Source organism: Zymoseptoria tritici, chromosome 1, assembly GCF_000219625.1.
Source record: "Zymoseptoria tritici IPO323 chromosome 1, whole genome shotgun sequence".
Classification (NCBI taxonomy): Eukaryota; Fungi; Ascomycota; class Dothideomycetes; order Mycosphaerellales; family Mycosphaerellaceae; genus Zymoseptoria; species Zymoseptoria tritici.
The window spans coordinates 3166234-3185280 of record NC_018218.1 but is presented as its reverse complement, the minus strand read 5'-3'; the positions used below and the strand labels follow the sequence as shown (position 1 = coordinate 3185280).

At 54.7% G+C, this 19047-nt stretch overlaps 9 protein-coding genes across 9 annotated transcripts; 4 read left to right on the top strand and 5 right to left on the bottom strand.

Annotated features, from left to right (window-relative positions):
* Positions 1 to 121: 121 nt before the first annotated feature.
* On the bottom strand, positions 122 to 2124 carry EXG3 (exo-beta-1,3-glucanase glycosyl hydrolase family 5; the record flags this gene model as incomplete). The annotated part of the gene is made up of 3 exons (XM_003856315.1): positions 122 to 1740; positions 1804 to 1853; positions 1943 to 2124. 3 exons carry the CDS (start codon positions 2122 to 2124, stop codon positions 122 to 124), a joined length of 1851 nt encoding a protein of 616 aa, XP_003856363.1.
* A 1404-nt stretch (positions 2125 to 3528) lies between these two features.
* On the top strand, positions 3529 to 4465 carry MYCGRDRAFT_89510 (uncharacterized protein; the record flags this gene model as incomplete). The annotated part of the gene is made up of 3 exons (XM_003857262.1): positions 3529 to 3541; positions 3616 to 4140; positions 4194 to 4465. 3 exons carry the CDS (start codon positions 3529 to 3531, stop codon positions 4463 to 4465), a joined length of 810 nt encoding a protein of 269 aa, XP_003857310.1.
* An 810-nt stretch (positions 4466 to 5275) lies between these two features.
* MYCGRDRAFT_66305 (uncharacterized protein) lies at positions 5276 to 8506 on the top strand (the record flags this gene model as incomplete). Its single annotated transcript, XM_003857263.1, has 1 exon — positions 5276 to 8506. One exon carries the CDS (start codon positions 5276 to 5278, stop codon positions 8504 to 8506), a length of 3231 nt encoding a protein of 1076 aa, XP_003857311.1.
* A 212-nt stretch (positions 8507 to 8718) lies between these two features.
* MYCGRDRAFT_27396 (uncharacterized protein) lies at positions 8719 to 10487 on the bottom strand (the record flags this gene model as incomplete). The annotated part of the gene is made up of 4 exons (XM_003856314.1): positions 8719 to 9038; positions 9796 to 9855; positions 9950 to 10248; positions 10324 to 10487. Coding segments are annotated over 4 exons (843 nt in total), but the record flags the coding sequence as incomplete, so codon positions are not given.
* Positions 10488 to 11539: 1052 nt separating this feature from the next.
* Positions 11540 to 13021, top strand: MYCGRDRAFT_107290 (uncharacterized protein; the record flags this gene model as incomplete). Its single annotated transcript, XM_003857264.1, has 6 exons — positions 11540 to 11756; positions 11820 to 11902; positions 12007 to 12289; positions 12346 to 12827; positions 12894 to 12924; positions 12979 to 13021. 6 exons carry the CDS (start codon positions 11653 to 11655, stop codon positions 13019 to 13021), a joined length of 1026 nt encoding a protein of 341 aa, XP_003857312.1.
* Positions 13022 to 13331: 310 nt separating this feature from the next.
* Positions 13332 to 14105, top strand: MYCGRDRAFT_89506 (uncharacterized protein; the record flags this gene model as incomplete). Its single annotated transcript, XM_003857265.1, has 1 exon — positions 13332 to 14105. One exon carries the CDS (start codon positions 13332 to 13334, stop codon positions 14103 to 14105), a length of 774 nt encoding a protein of 257 aa, XP_003857313.1.
* Positions 14106 to 14115: 10 nt separating this feature from the next.
* MYCGRDRAFT_102517 (uncharacterized protein) lies at positions 14116 to 14802 on the bottom strand (the record flags this gene model as incomplete). The annotated part of the gene is made up of 2 exons (XM_003856313.1): positions 14116 to 14416; positions 14484 to 14802. The coding sequence occupies 2 exons, from the start codon at positions 14757 to 14759 to the stop codon at positions 14252 to 14254; spliced, it is 441 nt and encodes a 146-aa protein (XP_003856361.1).
* Positions 14803 to 15225: 423 nt separating this feature from the next.
* MYCGRDRAFT_107289 (uncharacterized protein) lies at positions 15226 to 15995 on the bottom strand (the record flags this gene model as incomplete). Its single annotated transcript, XM_003856312.1, has 1 exon — positions 15226 to 15995. The coding sequence occupies one exon, from the start codon at positions 15967 to 15969 to the stop codon at positions 15226 to 15228; it is 744 nt and encodes a 247-aa protein (XP_003856360.1).
* Positions 15996 to 16528: 533 nt separating this feature from the next.
* On the bottom strand, positions 16529 to 18812 carry MYCGRDRAFT_107288 (uncharacterized protein; the record flags this gene model as incomplete). The annotated part of the gene is made up of 1 exon (XM_003856311.1): positions 16529 to 18812. One exon carries the CDS (start codon positions 18767 to 18769, stop codon positions 16529 to 16531), a length of 2241 nt encoding a protein of 746 aa, XP_003856359.1.
* Between the last annotated feature and the right edge of the window lie 235 nt (positions 18813 to 19047).

Genomic DNA, 19047 nt, shown 5'->3' with positions numbered 1-19047 from the left:
TGGAAACAATGTATTCGAGTGTTGATAATTGTCCGGCCATGCTCGTCCCGTCGTTATCCTCAAAATGCACATCGTGATGATTTCTAATGCGGAACATGTCGCTTCCTCGCCCGTCACTCTCTCAATAATACTCCGGCAGGTCCCCAAAATCGGGAATATCCCCATCACAATTAAAACTCCTCTCATACGCCAGCTTGGGCATCGTCCCACTCGCCAATCCCGTTCGGTAACTCCACTGCGCCGACCCTTCCGTCTGCCATGTCCAGTAAAACCACCCCCAGCCTTGCTCAAACGAGTGCATCTGCGCCTCGGCGAACATCAACAACCACTTCTTATACTCATCCGAGTAATCCCCCGGAGCCGCATTCGCACCCTCGCAGGAACAGCGCGGATTGTTGCCCGTCGGACACGTCGGATCGAGGATATTCCCATCCTTACTTCCACCCGGTGTATACGCCATATTCAGCGTCCCTTCCCACCTCGATCCCACGCCGACATTATTCAAATTCTTCGCACAGTCCGTATCCGCTTGCGACCATTCCCCACATAAAGTCGGTCCAAATCCGGTGGCTGTATTCTGCGATCGAAGGGCTTGCGCCGTCCACCCGCCACACGCAAAGTTGATCTTATCGTGGTGATTCAGCACGATCTGCTCGACGTTGAAGATGACGTACTGGTGCACGTCGAGGAGGAGGTTGTCGAGGGACTGCAGTTGCCCTTGCCAGTTGTCCAGACCCATGAAACCGTCGCCGAAGACGATGATTCCCTCGAAGCCCGAGTCGCGCACGGCGTTGAAGGCGGAGGTCGTCCAGGTTATGACGGCCGTGGAGTCGAGTTCTACCATGCGGGGTTCGTTGACGAGGCCGTACATGGTGACCAAGTTCTTATAGCGAGGTTGGGAGAAGAAGGTCGCGAGTTGCTTGTGGATGTCAATGGTGCGGTCCCCGTTCAGGGTGCCGTCGGTGCCGTTCAACCATCCGATGGCACCTTGTCGACCGGAATGGTTCCAGCCATTTTGAGAGCCGGGAGCGCCGTGCAGGTCGAGATTGATGCGGAGACCGTATTTTCGCGCCCATTCAATGCCGCGGAGCATGTAGCGCCAGGCTACTTTAGGGACGTAAGGGTCGCCGTCGTAGGTTGTCACGGCCCAGTAGCCGAAGGGAATACGGACGTGGTCGAACCCCGCGGCTTGAATTTCCTTGAAAGTGGATTCTTGGATCCATGAGGAGTAGTGTTTTTCGAGGGTCTGTTTGGCGGTGATAGGACCCATTTTGGTGGTCAAGGTGTATTCGTCGACGACGCCGTCTCGACTTGTGTAGCCGTCGAAGAAGGATGGTGTGATGAATGGTTCCAGGTTGAGCCAACCTCCGACGTTCATCCCTCGGATGGGCATTTTGCCATATTCGAACTTTTCGTTCAGCGGCGGGACTTTGTCGTTCGCTCTTGTGGTGTCGTCCCATTTGTCGTTGAGGCCCATGATGCTGAGTCCTCCAACCGTCTCTCCTGTATATGTGACGTTCATGTCCATCGTATCGTACCACGTAAACGGATCCAGTTCCGTGCCCTTGGCTTCCTGGGGTATGCTGTCCTGCGATACGCCATCCAGATTACTGTTCGACGGTTTGGAAGAACCTCCCACCGCCCCTCCTCCGCCTGAGCTCGTCGATGTACCGCCCTTCTTCTTCGACACCACAACCGCCACGGGAATGATGATTAGCAGTAGCACAACCACCACGGCAGCTGCGATAAGTATCCTCCGTTTTCGCTTCTTCTTCCGCTCCGCCTCTTCCACGCTCAACGAACTATCACTCCCATCTTTCCTCCTCACACTTTCCCGATACTCCTCTTTGTCGCTATAGTATGGTGCAGCTCCTCGTTCCAGCCTCTGACCACTCGCTATCCGTCGTTCATGGCGCTCATATCTTTCAGTCTTCCTTCGCACGTTGTTGGGGTGTTCATATGCCAGGCCTTCTCCTGCTGCCTCTTCTTCTCTCCTTCGTCGTCTCCGCTCTTCCCTCCGTCTCCTCCGTTCTCGCTCACGCTCTTCCCGTTCTCTGTCCAGATCGGGATCTTGGTCTGCTCTCGTCTCGTCATCGTACTCCCTCGCTCTCGGAACGCGATCATAGTCGCTCCATCCCTGTTTATTATTCTGCTTATCCAGTCGTGCTAATTGCTCCGCCGACAGAGCGGTCGTTGTCGTTCGACTCTGACCCGAAGCAGGAGTCCGCTCTCTTCTCCGTTCATGTTCGCTGCGTCGTGGACGTGGCTTCCGCGATGGACTCGGCCGTGCTTCGTCGCCGGAGTAGTTTCCGAGAAGTTCGCCGTTGCTGTCGATGCGGTGATGGGTTCGTCGGCGTCGTTGGCGGCGAAGATCTGGATCGCGTGGTGATTCGGACGGTCGAGGCATAGCAGCGCTTTATTTGCGCATGGACTACGGTCTTTTTTCGAAATGCAATTAATCGTCGGAATGCTGTACCACCGCAAGCCATGGTCGGAATATCCTCGAGTGACGTGGGTCGTCGTTCCTTCCTTGTTTGGTGATATGCACTCGACCTAGCAACAGCCGATCGGCAGCGGGCCGTCGTGCTCCACGTGTCAGTGAAAGTGTGCATCTCCATTCTTGGACAATGGAGAGGGACTTGGTCGGAATCTTTCCATTGCATGCAGAGCGCACGAAGTGACGTTCGCTCAAGATACGAGTTGTCTTCAAAGTGCCAAAGTAGCGGCCGTTTCTCGTTGCCAACAGCTTTCCACCCGGATCTCCCTTGTATGGTTGTGTACTTCTCAATTCCGAGGTGCATGGCTTCTGACGAGTCTTCCAAGCGATGGTCCTCCCGGTCAGTTGGCCTCAGTTTCCGTTCGAGGACGTTGAATTGTCTGTATACCTAGTGAAGACAGGCCCATGAGTCGTGCCTCCAACTATCCTGTGATGTGTCCGTCCATCCGTCACGCCTTGAAACTCTCCCCACATTATTGTGTACGGAACGGGGCGTTGCAGCTCGAGCTTCTGTATTCTATTCTTGGACGATGACCGGGGAACAGCTTCACGCACAAAAAGCTGTCCTCTGTTACTCTTGTATTCCGTCATCCAAGTTCGCTCCAGGAGGTGTTCAAGGACAAAATAGCCTGTTGCGTTGTCATTTCAGCAACCTCGTGACGCGAAACGTCACATGCAAAATCGCACAAAGGTATGGAACTAGGTGAAAAGGGAGGAAAGGACAGGGCGTGGCTTTGGCTCAGATCTACCTTGCTGCACGGCGGTTGTCATCTCGTTTGCGGGAAGGGGAACCTGGAAGGGTGGAAGCATCCGATCCTGAGGTGTCCTTCTCACTCCTGCCACGACACCTCCAATTGACAGTGTCTCCTCGGATACATCATTCACTGCTTGACTGCGCCTTGTTCAGTACCACTTTCGTTTGCAACCCTCATCGACCAGCACTCCATCGCGAGACAGCTTCTCTACCAGCATACAGCAACGCGTCGATCCTCTGACACCCCGTACTCGACCTCGGCGGTCAGCTTCCCACGATGCCTGGTGTTCGTATGTCTTACCTTTCCTGGCAGCTCTATTGGCCATAGCTCCGCGACCTACAACTCACTGACATCCCCCACCAGCTCCCGATGCCGTCGAGAGAGTCAAGGGACTCGCGAAACGAACCCTGAAAGGCTTCTTCTCCAAGCGCAACAAGGACAAGCCGCAAGCACAGCAACAGCAACAGCCTGCTGCCCAGCAAACCGCCGCCCCCGCTGCTGATACTCCACCTCCACCCCCACCGCCCGCGAAGCCTGTCGAGCAGACTCCCACTCAAACTTCGACTCCCGCGATTACGACAACGACCAACACCCTCACCGCTGCTGCTGCGGCCGCCAACCCGCCGAACACGGGCAAAGAGCTGCCGCCAGCTGGTCCACAGACTACGACTGCTGCAAAAGATGCTGCTACCACGAAGGACACCTCAACACTGCCCGCGACCGCGGCAGCGACTACAAGCGACGTGAAACAGGACAAAGTCTCGCCTGCGACCTCTGCGGCTGCTGGCAACTCGGAGCCCGTGTCGGCTGTGGATGAGACGCCACCTGCTCTGCCGCCGAAGAATGATGGTTCTGCAGCGGTGCTGAAGCAGATTGAGACTCCTCCAGGTATGAAATGAACATCGCCAAGGAAGCATGACAGCCAAGCTAATACCGCCCAGCCGAGCAACACACTCCCGCCGCAGCTCCAGCAACGACCACCGAAGCGCCCAAGTCCGTTTCAGCACTCGACGGCACTTCCTCCACCGCGCCGACATCCGACTCCACCACCGCGAAACCCAACGAGCCCAGTACCGTGACAGCTCCTCTGACCTTGACACCGGCTACAGCTCCAACCGCGGCGATTCCTGCTGCGGCGGATAAGTCTGCGGGTGGAATGAGCGCCACATCGGGACCGCTGGAGGACTTTCCTTTAGGTGCTGCGAAGGAGTAGAATCCTTTTCATGAACCCTGAACCGTCTGCTGAACTTTACTCGAGTAGATTATCGGAGATCGGAGTCGTTCGTCGAGGCAGGGAGTGAGTTTTTGGGCATGGCGCAGAGTGTGGCTGGGTTGAGGATGAGGTTTGGGGGTTGATGAGGGTTGGTGAACGGAGGGATGAAGACGGGGTGGTGGTGAGCAGATTGTTGCTCGTTTCTTGATTGTTGGCTTTTGGTTTTCGAAATACCCTAGCGTAGTTGTTGTATGATTTTGCTTGAGACCAGTGCGTTTGGAGGACGGACTGATGGTGTTTTCATGTGATGGCAACACATTGGACCGCTTCCGTTTACGTAGTAGTCATCAGGATCAAGAACAAGTCCGTAGGAGAACTAGTTCGAAGAGAACAAGGACCATATATCATCGCTTCCTCCTTTGAAGTAGATATTCACTCAACAACTTGGAACACTTGCATCTCTGCTAGCATCGTGCACGTGAAAGATGGATGCCCCGGCTAATCAAATAGCCATCAATCTGGGGTAGCCCGCGCCGCCGAAGTCGGGGACATTTTCCGGAATCACGCCATCGATAATTTTGTAAATGCTCACAAAGCACAAAAGCGGACGGGAATTCCAGAGGCGCGTGGCGGATCTACCTTTACCGCGGTTGAATCTAGACGTGAATTATCTTCTCCTGCTTGTTCTCTCCTCACTGTCTTTTGTGAAGAAGTGTTCAATTGCGAGTTCCTGTTCGCAAACACATTCGACGGCGATTGAAGTCCTCAAAAGCCGACCGATTGCCTCCGATTGCCTCTCACCCGCCTGTCATGCACCTCCAAACCAGCGAAGGCGGCGCCTCCGCACCACAAGACTTCAAACCGCAGTCCACTGCCTTGCCATTCGGCCAAAACGTGTCCCTCTCCTCCCTCTCCGGGCCAACATACCTCACCGCCCAAACCCTCGTCCAACAAGTCGCCTACGCCCTCTCCGACAAAATCTTCGCCTACTCTCCGGAGACCTTCGACCTCGACATCGCCGCTCGCAGCTGGTACAAGGAGCAGTCCAAGAACGCCCACGGCGAAGTCACTGGCGTACAATGCCTCCAAACTCGCAATGGAGCGGGCACCCTGGCGTTGGGCTACATGTTCAGCCCGGACTTTGACCTCTCCAAGAGACACGTTCCACAATCTATTGTCGCTTCCGCGGGCAGTCTGCTTCATCTCCGTCCCGCGTTGGATCAGTTGAGCCTTTTGTACGATGTGGCCAACCCAACGGCGCTGCAGGTCGCGGCGGTGGACTACGCGGCGGACACTAAGAGCGGACTTGTCACGGACTATGTCGCCGCGTTGAGCGTCGCGGAAGAGCTGGGACTGGGACTGGTGAGCAGTCGGAGCGCGTACGAGGTGCAGCACATGGCCTTGTTGTCGACCCTGCTCTCCTCAATTGTTCCTACAATTCACACGTATGATGGCATCACTGTGGGACGCGAGACGACGCGGGTGGTGGACGTGTTGAGCGTGGAGGGGTTGAAGAAGACGTATGATGGCGTGTTGGGCGCCGTCAAGGAGGATCTGGCGAGTAAGAGGTTGACGAACGAGGGCAAGTTGGAGAAGATGCTCGCTGCGTTCAATGCCGAGTTGGGAACCGAGTACAAGGCGTTCGAGTATCATGGTCACGCTGCACCGGAGAATGTCCTGGTTGTGTTTGGAACTGTGGAGGCGAGTGTTTCTGCTCAAGTCGCCGAGGCGCTGGCTCAGCAGGGCGTCAAGGTCGGTGTGGTCAATGTCCGCATCTACAGGCCCTTCTCGGAGGAGGACTTCCTCGCTGCGCTGCCGACTACCGCTCAGCAGGTGACTGTTCTCGGACAGGTCCATGACCATGCGAGTGTGGTCGACTCGAGCGTCACGAGCAGCCTCTACGCTGATGTGGTCGCTGCTGTCAACTTTGCCAGCATGACTTCCGGCAAGTCTCCCAGCGTGTTCGACGTCAAGTACGCCCGCGACACCGTGTGGACTGTTGCCAAGGTGCAGAAGTTGCTCCAGCGATTGGGCAGCAAGCCTGGCCAGGAAGCTGCGGACTTCGTGCCCATCTCCCTCACCAGCAACGACACCAAGCAGTATACTTTCTGGGATGTCACCAATGACAGCCAGAGCGTGGGTGCGCCTGTCATGGTCGGCCAGCTGCTTTCTGACAACAGCGGGCTCAACGTTGTAATTCGCAGTGGTCATGACAACTTGGCTCAGGGCGGTGCTTTGAGGACTGATTTGAGGGTTGGATCCAAGAGCATCGAGTCGGCGTACAGTGTCACCGACGCTGATGTCGTGGTTGTTGGATCTGAGAAGCTGCTCAAGGACTTTGCTGTCGTGAACAGCATCAAAGACGAGGGCATCTTGATCCTCAAGTCTGCTGGATGGAAGGACGAGGATGTTGAGAAGAAGCTCAGCACTCCTGTTCGAAAGGCGATTGCCGTCAAGAAGCTCTCGCTCTACGTGTTGGATCCCTCGGCCAGTCCGGCCGTCGAGGCGGACAACACCCTCGAGTCCTACTTGTTGCAATTGGCCTTCCTCAAGACCGCCACGCCGGATGTCTATCAGGCTGGCTTGAAGAAGCTCAACAACGGCGGTGATGCCCTCAACACCCTCGCCACTGAGCTGGAATCTGCTTTCAAACAGGTCGAAGTTCCTGAAGCCTGGCTCACCGTTGAACTTGAGGCGAATGAGGCAATCCTACCTGCCGAGGACCTCGCCATCAACAGCTTTGCCGCCTACGAGAAAGTCGACGAGGAGCCTCCATCCTACCTCCGCACTTGGGAGGTCGCCGCCAAGGGTTTGGCTTTCAAGGAAGCATATGGCACGGCTACCGCTCTCCGCCCAGACCTCAGCGCGAAGACCGCCATCGTGCACGTCAAGGAGCACCGTCGTCTCACACCAGCATCCTATGACCGCAACATCTTCCACATCGAGTTTGACCTCGGCGACAGCGGTGTCAAGTACGACATTGGCGAGGCTCTCGGCATTCATGCTGAGAACGACAAGGCGCACGTGGAAGAGTTCATCAAGTGGTATGGCCTTAACCCGGATGAGATCGTCGAGGTTCCCTCCCGCGAGGATGCCTCCATCCTCGAGAACCGCACCGTCTACCAGTCCCTCGTCCAAAACGTCGACATCTTCGGCCGTCCTCCCAAACGGTTCTACGAGGCCCTCAGTGAGTTCGCCTCTGACGAGAAAGAAAAGACCGAGCTCCTTCTCCTCGGCACAGGCGGCAACCAAGAAGCGCAGCAAGAATTCAAACGCCGCGCCGAAGTCGACACCGTCACTTTCGCCGACGTCCTCCTCGAGTTCCCCTCCGCGCACCCTTCCTTCCACGACATCGTCCGCATCGTCTCCCCTATGAAACGCCGCGAGTACTCGATTGCGTCCTCGCAAAAGGTGACCCCCAACTCCGTCTCCCTCCTCATCGTCACCGTCAACTGGGTCGATCCCAAGGGCCGCGACCGCTTCGGCCAAGCCACTCGCTATCTCAACTCCCTAGCCGTCGGCTCCCCCGTCACCGTCTCCATCAAACCCTCCGTCATGAAACTGCCTCCGAAATCCACCCAGCCCATCATCATGGCCGGTCTCGGAACTGGTCTCGCCCCATTCCGCGCTTTCGTCCAGGAACGCGCCTGGCAGAAAGCACAAGGCATGGAAATCGGTGACGTCTTCCTCTACATGGGCGCCCGCCATCAACGGGAAGAATACCTCTACGGCGAAGAATGGGAGGCGTACCAAGACGCGGGTATAATCACTCTGCTCGGCCGTGCGTTCTCGCGTGATCAGCCGCAGAAGATTTACATCCAGGATCGCATGCGCCAGACGATTGATGATATCAGGAGGGCGTACTTGAGGCAGGATGGAGCTTTCTATCTTTGTGGTCCCACGTGGCCCGTTCCGGATGTGCAGGCTGTCCTTGAGGAGGCGGTCGAGGTGGAGGGCAAGAGTTTGGGCAAGAAAATGAGTGGACCCAAGGAGATTGAGAGATTGAAGGATGAGATGAGGTATGTGCTTGAGGTGTACTAGAAGAGATCCGCGTCCACACGCGATAGATGGAGTTCTTCGGGCTAGAGTTTTTGACTTTTATCATCATCTTTGTACATCTGGCTTATTGTGTCAATCGTCATGGCTCTGTCTCTCTCTTCACATCGCATGGCTTAGATCTCATCACCTCATTCCCTCCGTTCTTACTGCTCTCTCCCTCGCCCTCCTCGCTCTCAAGTCTCCACCTCCGAACTCAACCGCGTCAACAATTTCATGATCCCACCGATCTGCTCCTCCGGCGTCCTCCCCCACCCACACTCCGTCGCAACTCCAAACTTCAACCCAGGACACGCTCTCGTCACAGCCGCAATCCTCTCCCTCGTACCCTTCTCATCATCAAACTGCACGACTCCAGGGTACACCTCCAGCCCCTTTTCCATCAAAGTCGGAGTGATGTCAGTTAGAGGAGCGAGGAAGGTGGGGAGGGAGGTCTGTGCGGAGACGGGGATGGGAAAGTGGATGTACGAAATACGATGAGGAAAGACGAGCATGTGGGTGAGCAGGGAGGTGATGGCTAGGGTTGTAGGTGGTTCGTAGAAGTTTGTTTGTTTGTTTGTTTGTTCCATTTACGTCCTTTCGGAGTCCAAGACTATGTAGGACGGCTTTGCTATAAAGGCAAAGCAGTAGATCTAGTTATAATTAGATTTTTCGGTATTCTTTGACCTTAGGGGAGACCCCGTGCCTAAGGCAATGCTAAAGGACTTTAAACAAATGCGAGACAAAGGAAATTAAACGAGTGTTGCAGCCTAAGGCTACAGAATTTTCGCGCTAAGCTTTTGCAGAATTTTTAGCGGATCCTTCTGCTTCGCACACACGCTGCGAATTCGAAAGAGATGTAGCGCAAAAGCAGTGCAAAATGCCGTGCAAGCAGTGCAAAATGCTGTGCAAAAGCAGTGCAAAAGCAGAAGCAGCTATCTAACTCGCTGCCTTCTCTTGTCCTTAATATGCCTTTGTGGAACTATATGCCGCTTCCAAACGCATACAGCTACGCAGGTTAATCGCAGAGTTATAGATTCTACCAACTGTTCCAGCTCTTTAAAGTGCTTCGGTTCGGATTTTAAGGAGGTGCGCGTATAGGATAGAGTAGACTGCTTCTTCTTCTTGTTCGTAACGTAGAGGGCTGTTCGTTTAAATCGTGCCGTTGTTCTGTTATAGCTTGTATTTCGAGGCGGATTTCGAGAGGATTTTAGGCGGATTTCGAGAGGTTTTCGAGGAGGTTTCTTCCAGACTGTCTTAGTTTCCCTTCTGAGGAAGGTACTTACGACGGCCACCACGTGAAGGTGCAGTCTGTTCGGCCGTCGGTTCGTAGAAGTGTTTATGGGCCATGTCGCCTGTAAGAGAATCAATTGATAATCAGCCGTTCAGCCCATCCGTGTCGACTGGGAGATATATCGACTCTCGAGAGGATTGGTTCAAAAAGCCTACCGTAGCAGAAATGCACTCCTAATTCTACGTCCTCCTCGATGCGCGCCATCATCCTACCGACGTACGCTACGATATACTCCCTCACTGCGTCCACTCCTTCGCCTTGAGCGAACCAAGGCGTCAAGTACTGGCCTTCCCAGAATGCCATGTCGACTGCTAGGTCCAGTTGGATGGAAAGTTGGTCGTGCGGGATCGCGGCTTGAATGTTCTGAAGAGCGCGGAAGAGAGAGGCTTCGTAGAGTGGTTCGAGGGCGGGTTGAAAGGCGTGGTTGATCATGGGACCGATGGTGGATGCCACTCTACGTCGAATCACAAATCGTGCATTATTTGGTTGGGCTTGAGGTAGGAAGCAATCACAACGAGGAAGGACATACGACGGGATCCCAACCTGGAACTTTACATCTTTCGGTATGACACCCTCCTCCTTCAATTTCCTAAAAACACTATAGCTCTCATTCGCCGCAACGTCATAGCCCGTCTCAATCCCTCCCTTTGCCTCCAACTTCTCCACGGCAGCTTTGACCTCCTCAACGGTGAAGTCCTTCCTCTGACTATCTTGATTATCCGTGAAATCCACCAGCACTTCCGGGGCAGCGGAGAATTTACCCGCCTGGAATGCAGTGAAGTAATGTCTTTCACCCGTCTCGCCGTCGGGAATGCGTTTGAGGCGAGAGGGAAGACCAAGAGCATGTTCGCGGAAGGCGGTCGAGGTGGAAGGGAAAGGGGCGGAGCCGACGAGGTGGACGCCGAGAGAGGTTGGTTCCTGTGATGATGGGGAGGAGGTCATGGTGAGAGGCGGGACAGGGATGTATTAACAGGGTGATTGGCGAGACGGGCTGGTGCCAGGATGGCTATATAGACGACACGGTCGCGCGAAGGATCTAAGGGCGCGCGCAGGTGCTCGTCTCGCTTCGATTATGGAGGATCGAGGACTGCATATCTCTTCTCCATCTGGGCCTTGCAGTCCGTGATGGCGACAAGTCCATCGTGAACCTCACGGTTATGAGAGGCTCTCTCTCTCCACCGCCTAGCTTGACTGGACCGACAACTTCGACATCCAGCCATTGGCAACTGTCTGCTTGGTCCAAGTAGAAAGAATCGCCTTGTCCTCAATGTCGAAGGATTCCCGGACTTCTGCTGATCATACGTCGTTGTACATGATTAGCCTGCACCGGTTGACGCCCTCGGCATCCGACCCGGCAGGTCGTTGTCGATCCAGCAGCATGCTTTTATACACGTCGCTTCGGAATCTGTCCGGTTGCATACCGGGAGCTGCATACATCCTTGACGATGCATTGCACTGGACGACGCTTGGGGGCGAGGTCAAGCACCACGCCTGCACCACGCCTGCACCGCGAGGCCGCTCTGCATCCGATTCGGCAATAGCAAAGGGGAATTGGACGGTACCGCCTACCTTCTCACGATTTGCCGGCCCAGACCATGAATTGAGTTCACGCCTGTCAACTGTCACAGGGAAAACGGTTTACGTCGATGAGACAATACAGGTGCCGAACAACTTGAGATGATGGGTACTCTTCAAGAGCTGCGTCTCTTGCACCTCCACCTCTCTGCTCACATGTCCGTTCCGTCGCCCACGGTAGCCACTCGCGATCGCATTCCCTGCGCTGGGAAAAACGGCTTGACTCCTCCTCCTTCTGCTTCTGCACCACTTTCCTCAAGGCGATGCCTCGGCTCTCTTCGCCATGACCCCCAACACACTTGACGAGAACGAGGCACCGACTGTGGGCGCCCAAGTCATGGAGCCGGACGACGCGAATGATCATGACAGCACTTTTGGGGGTGATAGGTATGGCAGGGAAAATCTGGTATCTGCATTTCCTGGCGGTGCTGATGTCGATTCGATATCTAGGGCTTCCCTCGCAAACAGTTCGACGAGTCTGATCTCAGCAATCACAAAGTACCAATTCGAACATGGTCGACGATATCATGGCTGTAAGTCTCCACAGCTGCCTCCTCGGAAACACCACATCTCTTACCACCACGAAGTCATATCTCTCCATCTCAGACTCCACTGACAACCCTCCTCCGTCTCACAGACCAAGCCGGTAAATACCACTTCCCAAACGATGAAGCCGAACTCAACCGCATGGACATTGAACACCACAATCTCAAACTCCAACTGGATGGGAAGTTGCATCTCTGCCCCCTCTCCGACCCGAAACAGATCCTCGACATCGGCACTGGGACGGGAATATGGGCGATAGACATGGCGGATCAATACCCTGATTGTCAAGTCATTGGAACTGATCTCAGTCCTATACAACCGAATTGGGTGGCGCCAAATTGCAGGTTTGAGGTGGATGATTTCGAGCAGGAGTGGTGGGTACAAAGGAGGAAAATACGGATGTTCCAGGACTGACAAAGTGGGACGGCAGGACCTTTGGCCAGAACCGCTTCGACATGATCCATTCCCGCTTCCTAATGGGGTCCGTCTCCTCGCATCCGGCCCTTTACAAGGAAATTTACGCGGCCCTCAAACCCGGCGGCTGGTACGAGCTCGTTGAACTCGAATGTGGAACCTTCTCGGATGATGGGAGCGTGACGCCGGACGCACCGTCTGTTCAATGGTGGGCACTCCTCGAATCCGCATTCGCACAGCTCGGGAAGAGAATACCAAAGGTAAACGAGTTCCCCGGGATGCTGGAGGATGCCGGGTTTGTGGATGTACATTATACAGAGGTCAAGAGACCGACGAATGACTGGCCGAAGGACAAGAGGATGAAGGAGATCGGACGCTTTACCTGTCTAAATTACCTGGAGGGACTGGAGGGATTTACGATGGCGCCGTTTACGAGGGTATTGGGATGGAGTGCGGAGGAGGCGAAGATTTTGATTGCGAAGGTCAGAAAGGAGACGGGTGAGTTCTCTCGAGATACGACTGATCTGGATTAGTGAGGAAAGATGCTGACTTTGTAACCTACAGTGACGAGGAAGATCCATGGGTGGCAGAAAGGGTGAGTCCTGATTTCCCAAGCATATGCCTTTCGTTACTAACAGACTCTAACTAGCGTTGTGTGCTACGCGCGGAAACCCCTACAGCCTCCGACCTAAGGGGAATTGCATAGACGACGTCGATACCCAGCTTGCGAATTGTGTATATTCGCTTTCCTGCCATATCATTGCGAGAGGAACGCTCTTGCGTAAAAATGCCACCACCAGTCCCATGGGCAGATCAAAAGAAATGCATCACATCTGCAAAGAGCCGCCAATACTAACATGGGCAGCTGCAGGTTAGCGCTGCTTGTGCTACGTTGGCAAAGACCCACTCAAAGCAAAGCAATGCGTTTGTCGTCTGTTGGACAGTACTGCTTGCTTTGCTTTTCAATCTCACCCTCTTCCCCAACACTCTCCTACCGCAATCATGGCGACCAACGAGAACAACGAGTCCGGTCTGCCAGAAGAGATCCTGATAAACATCCTCTCATACCATCTTCTGCCTTCAGCAATCATCATCGGTCGACAGCGATACGAAGACATCAACGTCCCAAGAGGCCCAATCATCAAAGATGGCATGATCAAGAGCTATTCCGACAACGACCTCCACACTGGAGCGTGCATGCACCAGCACGAAGAATGGAGACTGCGACTTCGAACATTGTCTGCTTCAGCCAAGACGAGTCGACAGTTCCACCGCCTGACCATCACTCTGCTCTATCAAGTCTACCCAGGTCAAATACTTGTCAAGCCGGACCTCTTCCTCAGATCGTTAAAGGAACGACCAGACCTCGCCCTTCTCGTCAAGGAGCTCGTGCTAGATCCCTGGGATGCTTTCAACGTCTCTAAGGACTTCACCGCAGCCTTCAACGCCCTCATGATACGCTCGCGCGATGGAGCGAAGTTTCGAGTGAATGCGATGCGGGAGAAGGTTGTGGAGATGTTGCGGTCTGATTTGGCAATGGTTCCTGAGTTGGAGAGTATTCACATCGATACGCCGCTGGAACTCGGGAGGGATTTTGAGCGATTTGGATGGAGGTGTGATAGAGTTGTTGGCGATGAGATGGTGGTGAGACCGAGTATTGCTGGGGACTCGTTGATGAAGCCGGAGGTGAAGAGGGTTTGGGAGAACTTGCAGAAAGAGAGGGCAATGAAAACTTCGGTCGTGTTAAGGAGGCAGCGAGTGAGGATCACGACTTGAGATTGTAAGTCGAATAAACATCCACTACATCGTCAGTAAACGTCGCTGTTCTGCGGAAGAAACACGTCGCCGCCACCTTGCAGATATACAGTCCATGTCTTTCAGATACATGCCTGCCTGCACGACACATCGTCTCGTCTCTCCTCTTATGAGTTTCCACCGCTGCCACCGCCACTCCCACCACTCGTCCTCGCCCTCTCTCCTCCACTGCCCGCTTCACTCTTCGAACCCGCGACTGGCTCCGGTTTTCCCTCTTTCGGTTTGCTGATTTCCTGATTCGCGGGACTGACGCTCAATGGGTTCTCCGATTCCTATGGCAGGGATATCCTCGTCAGCCATGAAACACCAAACCTGGAACTGAGAAATTGTACAACATACCCCTCCTGCTTCTTTCTTCGCACTGTCATATTCCTCTTCCGGTCTCGTCTTGTCGGGCGAGAAAGCTGCATCCTCGACTGTGGAGGAGGCGCCGTCGCCGCCGGATTTGGAGTATTCGGTTGATTCGGTGGAGATGGAGTCGCGGGCTTCGGCACCCTTTTTGGCGGAGCGGATGGATGTTGTGGTGTAGTTGCTCGAGGCTGCTAGTCGGGATGTTTGGCCGGTCGCGAAGGGCGTACGGCGGAGGGAGGTTTGGCGGAGGGTGCGGGCGAACATGGTAAACCGTGTGATGTGTTTGGTGTCGACAGGTGTGGTAGAGGTTTTTCTTGGGTAGAAGTGAGGTCGAAAGAAGAATCTGTGAATGGTTCCAGTGTGTCCACAAGGTCATCAGCTGCATCATGATGTTCAAAGAGCTCAAGGTGACATCACTGACGACAGGTACGCGGCGGAGTCGACTCCGTCGCTCTTTCTGTGGGGTAGCGTTGTCACATGCAGTTGAATAATGGACGATGACCACAATGTCGCTCAAGACTTCGAACATGCCTCAAAACGGCTACTGCGATGCTGAGAATGACCGACGTGGGCGTTGCGTTCATTCGTCGTCTGTACGGACAGTATCACCGTAGCATGTATCGTCTGCCACAAATGCCTCAACAGAACGATGGCAATGTTCCAAGCAGGAGACTACTTCCGCATGCACTCCATGCCGTTTGCCATTGCAACACGCAAGTCGGCCGATCCCTCAAATGTAAATCGTCCCAGCAAACTTCCGATTGGCACCGCCCTTCAGACTCTCCGGTCCACCACCCTTCTTCGGCCCAATCTTCGCGACCAAGTACGGTCCAAACCCATTCAGCGTAGCATACGCCTCAAAAGCAGGGAACTCGTCGACCTTGCCTTCAAATTTGACCAACTTCTTGACGCGGTCGATAGTCAATGTCCCCACGACATCGATGTTCGGCGCGATGACCAGCGGATTGTTGGCCTTGCCCACGTAGTTCAACACGACCTTCTTCGTCGACCCTGATTTGAGCGTGAACTTCATGTCCTTCGTGCTCGCCGTGCCGCGCTTCTTGACCTTGCCATCGTCGCAGTCGACTTTGAGCGTTTGTCCGCAGCGGTGGATGTGCGACCAGGTGTACTTCTTCGCGCTGATGCTCACGGAAGCTTGGGAATGCATGCGTGCGGAGGCGGTGACGGAGCTGGCAAAGGTGCGCTGGTCGGTGGCGAAGCAGCCGCCGGATTTGGGGAGCCATTCGAGCCATTGCCAGAGACCGCTGAGCATGGTCTCGCCCGGATGTTTGGGCCAAGGGTGGGTGACGTCCGCGACGTCTTTCGGGATGAAGGCTTTGATCCAGAAGACCACGTCGACTTGAGAGCTGTCCCAGCGAGGGGAAAGTTCGGAGGATGGCTTGGCCGGATCGCCAATGTTGGCATGGGCGAAGGCAACAGCGAGTGCCGGCAGGAGATAGATTGAGGAGCGCATGTCTGTCTGGGAGAAATTTTGGAAGTGCCTTTCGAAGTGCCGTGGTTGGTTGGCTATCGAGCTGAGTGCAGCGTCTCCGCTCTTATTTATGCTCAGCAGCGGCAACGATCAGGAGATCCTCTTCATGCATACCGTCAGACCTGTCAGCCCAGGCGAAGCACGCTAGAGCAGGCAGAAAGTCACTCAGTGTACGCATTGAGACCAGAACGGGCACCGCGAAGAAGTCCGTTGCAGCGCCAAGGTATTGTCTTTCAACGCGATGGGTTGAGCGTGATAGTTTGTGTGACGCAAGTGCAAAGTGGCGTCGTCTGGACTCCCTCCGACTTTCGATGATTGGGTCGTGCTCTCTCGTTGTGTGACCCGGAGGATTCACGGTGTCCAGCTCCTCAGCTTTACCGGAACATAGCTGGCTGGAAAACCGTGGAGGCATGCCTGATATTTCAATGCGGTATATGTTCGTGCAGTATCGTGCTCCCAACGATAGGTGTCACTAAGCAGCTGTCCACATTACGCTCTTCACTTCTGCAACGCCTATTCTTTACGCTTTGTTCCTTCTGCATCACACTTCTATCCACTCATCCTCCTCCTCAACCCCCGCCCGGTTCTCCTGCCCTTGTTCAACCAGGTCAGGATGCGGCGCCGTCCAGAGCGGGATCTGCTCAACCCAATCCTCCACATAACCCTGCTCTTTCATCTGTTCCCGTTTCTCCACAGCCACAATATCCGCCGCCAGAGTTACGATCTCCGTGACACTCCAATCGGTCAATACGCCATGCTGGACGCAGTATGTTTCGAAGATATCCTGATAGACACGAGGTCCTGCGTACGCCTTGAGGCCGGCTTCCAAAGCCGCCAGTTCGTGTTCGGGACGAATCTTTGCCCTGGCCGCCGTCGTCTTGCTCGGAGGCGGTCCAACGCGTGATGTGAAGAGTGCAATTCTCTCGAAGGGCTCGCCGTTGTGATCGATATCTACGAGAGGTGGGACCGCGAGGTGATCCAGCTTGGCCACAGAGTCGATGATATATTCGGCGTCTCGGCGTTGCAGGTGCAGTTGCTGCCACTTTTTCTTCTGGTATTGCCTTCGGCGGGCCTCTTCTGCCTCCTCTACCCATCTTTGTTCGCGTTCAGCGGCCAGAATAGCGTCTTGAGTGCGTTGGCGTGCTAGTTCCTCTCGGCGATTGTGCGTAGCTACGACGCCTTGCAACGCAATTCGCACTTGATTGAGAGGAAGTAGGACGTCGTTCCTGACCGGCAGCCTCATGTTGAGTCCGACTGGCTTGGGGTATTTCTCCAAAGTTCCTTTCAAATTGACGATAGGACGCATGACCTGGACGATGAAACGGACATTATCGATTTCAATCGAGGACCGTGTGGATGCCAGGTTGTCCTTCGCTTGGAAGTATCGGATTACCCCCCTCAACAGTTTGACGAGATTTGGAACGAGGTAGAAGTACATGTTCGTCATCTTGGTTCTGCTGTTGAAGTAGGCTTGGTCGTTGTCCAAATCTAGCAAACCGTCTTCGATGAGGCCCAATTCGTCCATGCATGGCAGTCGATCTGATGATCTACTAGCTGGCTGCTCGAGCTTCTTTCTCGCGTTGACGCATAGCTCCTTCAAGCGAATGACTTCCGGATCCGCGAGGTCGATCTCAGTGCGCTTGTGCTGCTCGCCTTCACAATGCGACCATCCTATGTCTTTGAGTGCCAAGTAGATGTCCTTCAGCCGGGACTCCTGGTCGTATAGTCGAAGAGTATCGTCACGCTCGTCTACCATCGTCTCGTCTTCTGTCGCAGCAGAGTTTGAGGAGCCTGTTCCTGGTCTGGCGGCGTCGCGTGATATTTGGGATGATTTCGAGCCTTCTGATCGGCCTGAACCTCGCGCCGTACCAGCCATAGCTCTGTTGGAAGATTGCCCTTGCGCTCCTCCATTGGTTTGCTCTTCTGGTCGAGTGCGCCGAGGCTTCTCCTTTCTGACGACCCGCGCTTTTCCAGCATGGGCACGCTGAGTAGTTTGCGCTTTCTGACTATCCTGTTCTTCCACTTCAACAGCCTCGACCGAAGTGTTTCCTTCGGGATAGAGAGAATGACGATTTGCTACAGGACCAGGTTTGAGACGGGGGACATCTTCGACCCGCGCAGCGCTTTCAACTTGCTCATGACCTACTTTCTCGTCTATAGGGTGGAGCCGTGTAGATCGTCGCGAAGCATGACCCTTCTCGCGTCGCTGCCTCTGCCGCCTTTGTGGCGGCTCCTGAGCAATGGCTTCGCTCCCCACGCTCCCCTCCCGGTCATCTGCTCCCGGAGCTGCATCTGCTTCCTGATCAGACTCACGCGACTCTCCTTGAACGTCTCTCACAACTACAGTCTCTGCTGCAGCTTGCTGATCCGCCTCCACTTGGCGCTTCCGCTTTCGCGTCGGCGAGAATTGCGCCGGCTGAGCAGCTCTGGGGGGCAGGATAGGTCTGGGAGACTCATTGAATGCCATCGGATCGCGCGCAGGCCCTTGCAATTTCCTTTGTCCGTGTGGGGCGCTAGGCGCAAGGCGCGGCGCAGGCACATGTCGCTCGCTGGGTCGCGTAGGGCGTGTGAGCTTGCCGGTAGATTTTCTCGTGGCAGATATCGACGGCACAGATTTTCGCTTATCAATCACTGCAAAGGCTTTGGGTGGCTGCCTGACTTCGATTTGCTGTTCATTGTCGTCGCTGGCAAAGCCCGTGCCATCAGCGTCTGGCAGGTCGGCGCCTAGGTTCCTTATCATGCCGTCGGATTCGGAACCAAGCGGACTGTTGTCGTCCTGCATGTTGATATTCGCTCCAGCGGGAACGATGTCGAGTCCGTGTGCTCAATATCTCATTTATTCGGATACGTGCAGATCTGAAGCTGACAACACAACGAGGAGGAGGTTGCTAGGGAGTGGAAGTAGCGCGACGCTAGTCCTTAGCTTGGTTAGTCATCAAACTCTAAACCGAAACTCTCATCCACCCTTCAGGTTCCATGTTCAATCGACACATACCAGTTGACGAGAAAGTATTCTCATCGAATTGACGACAAGAAGACAGCGCAGCGTAAGCTTCCAGA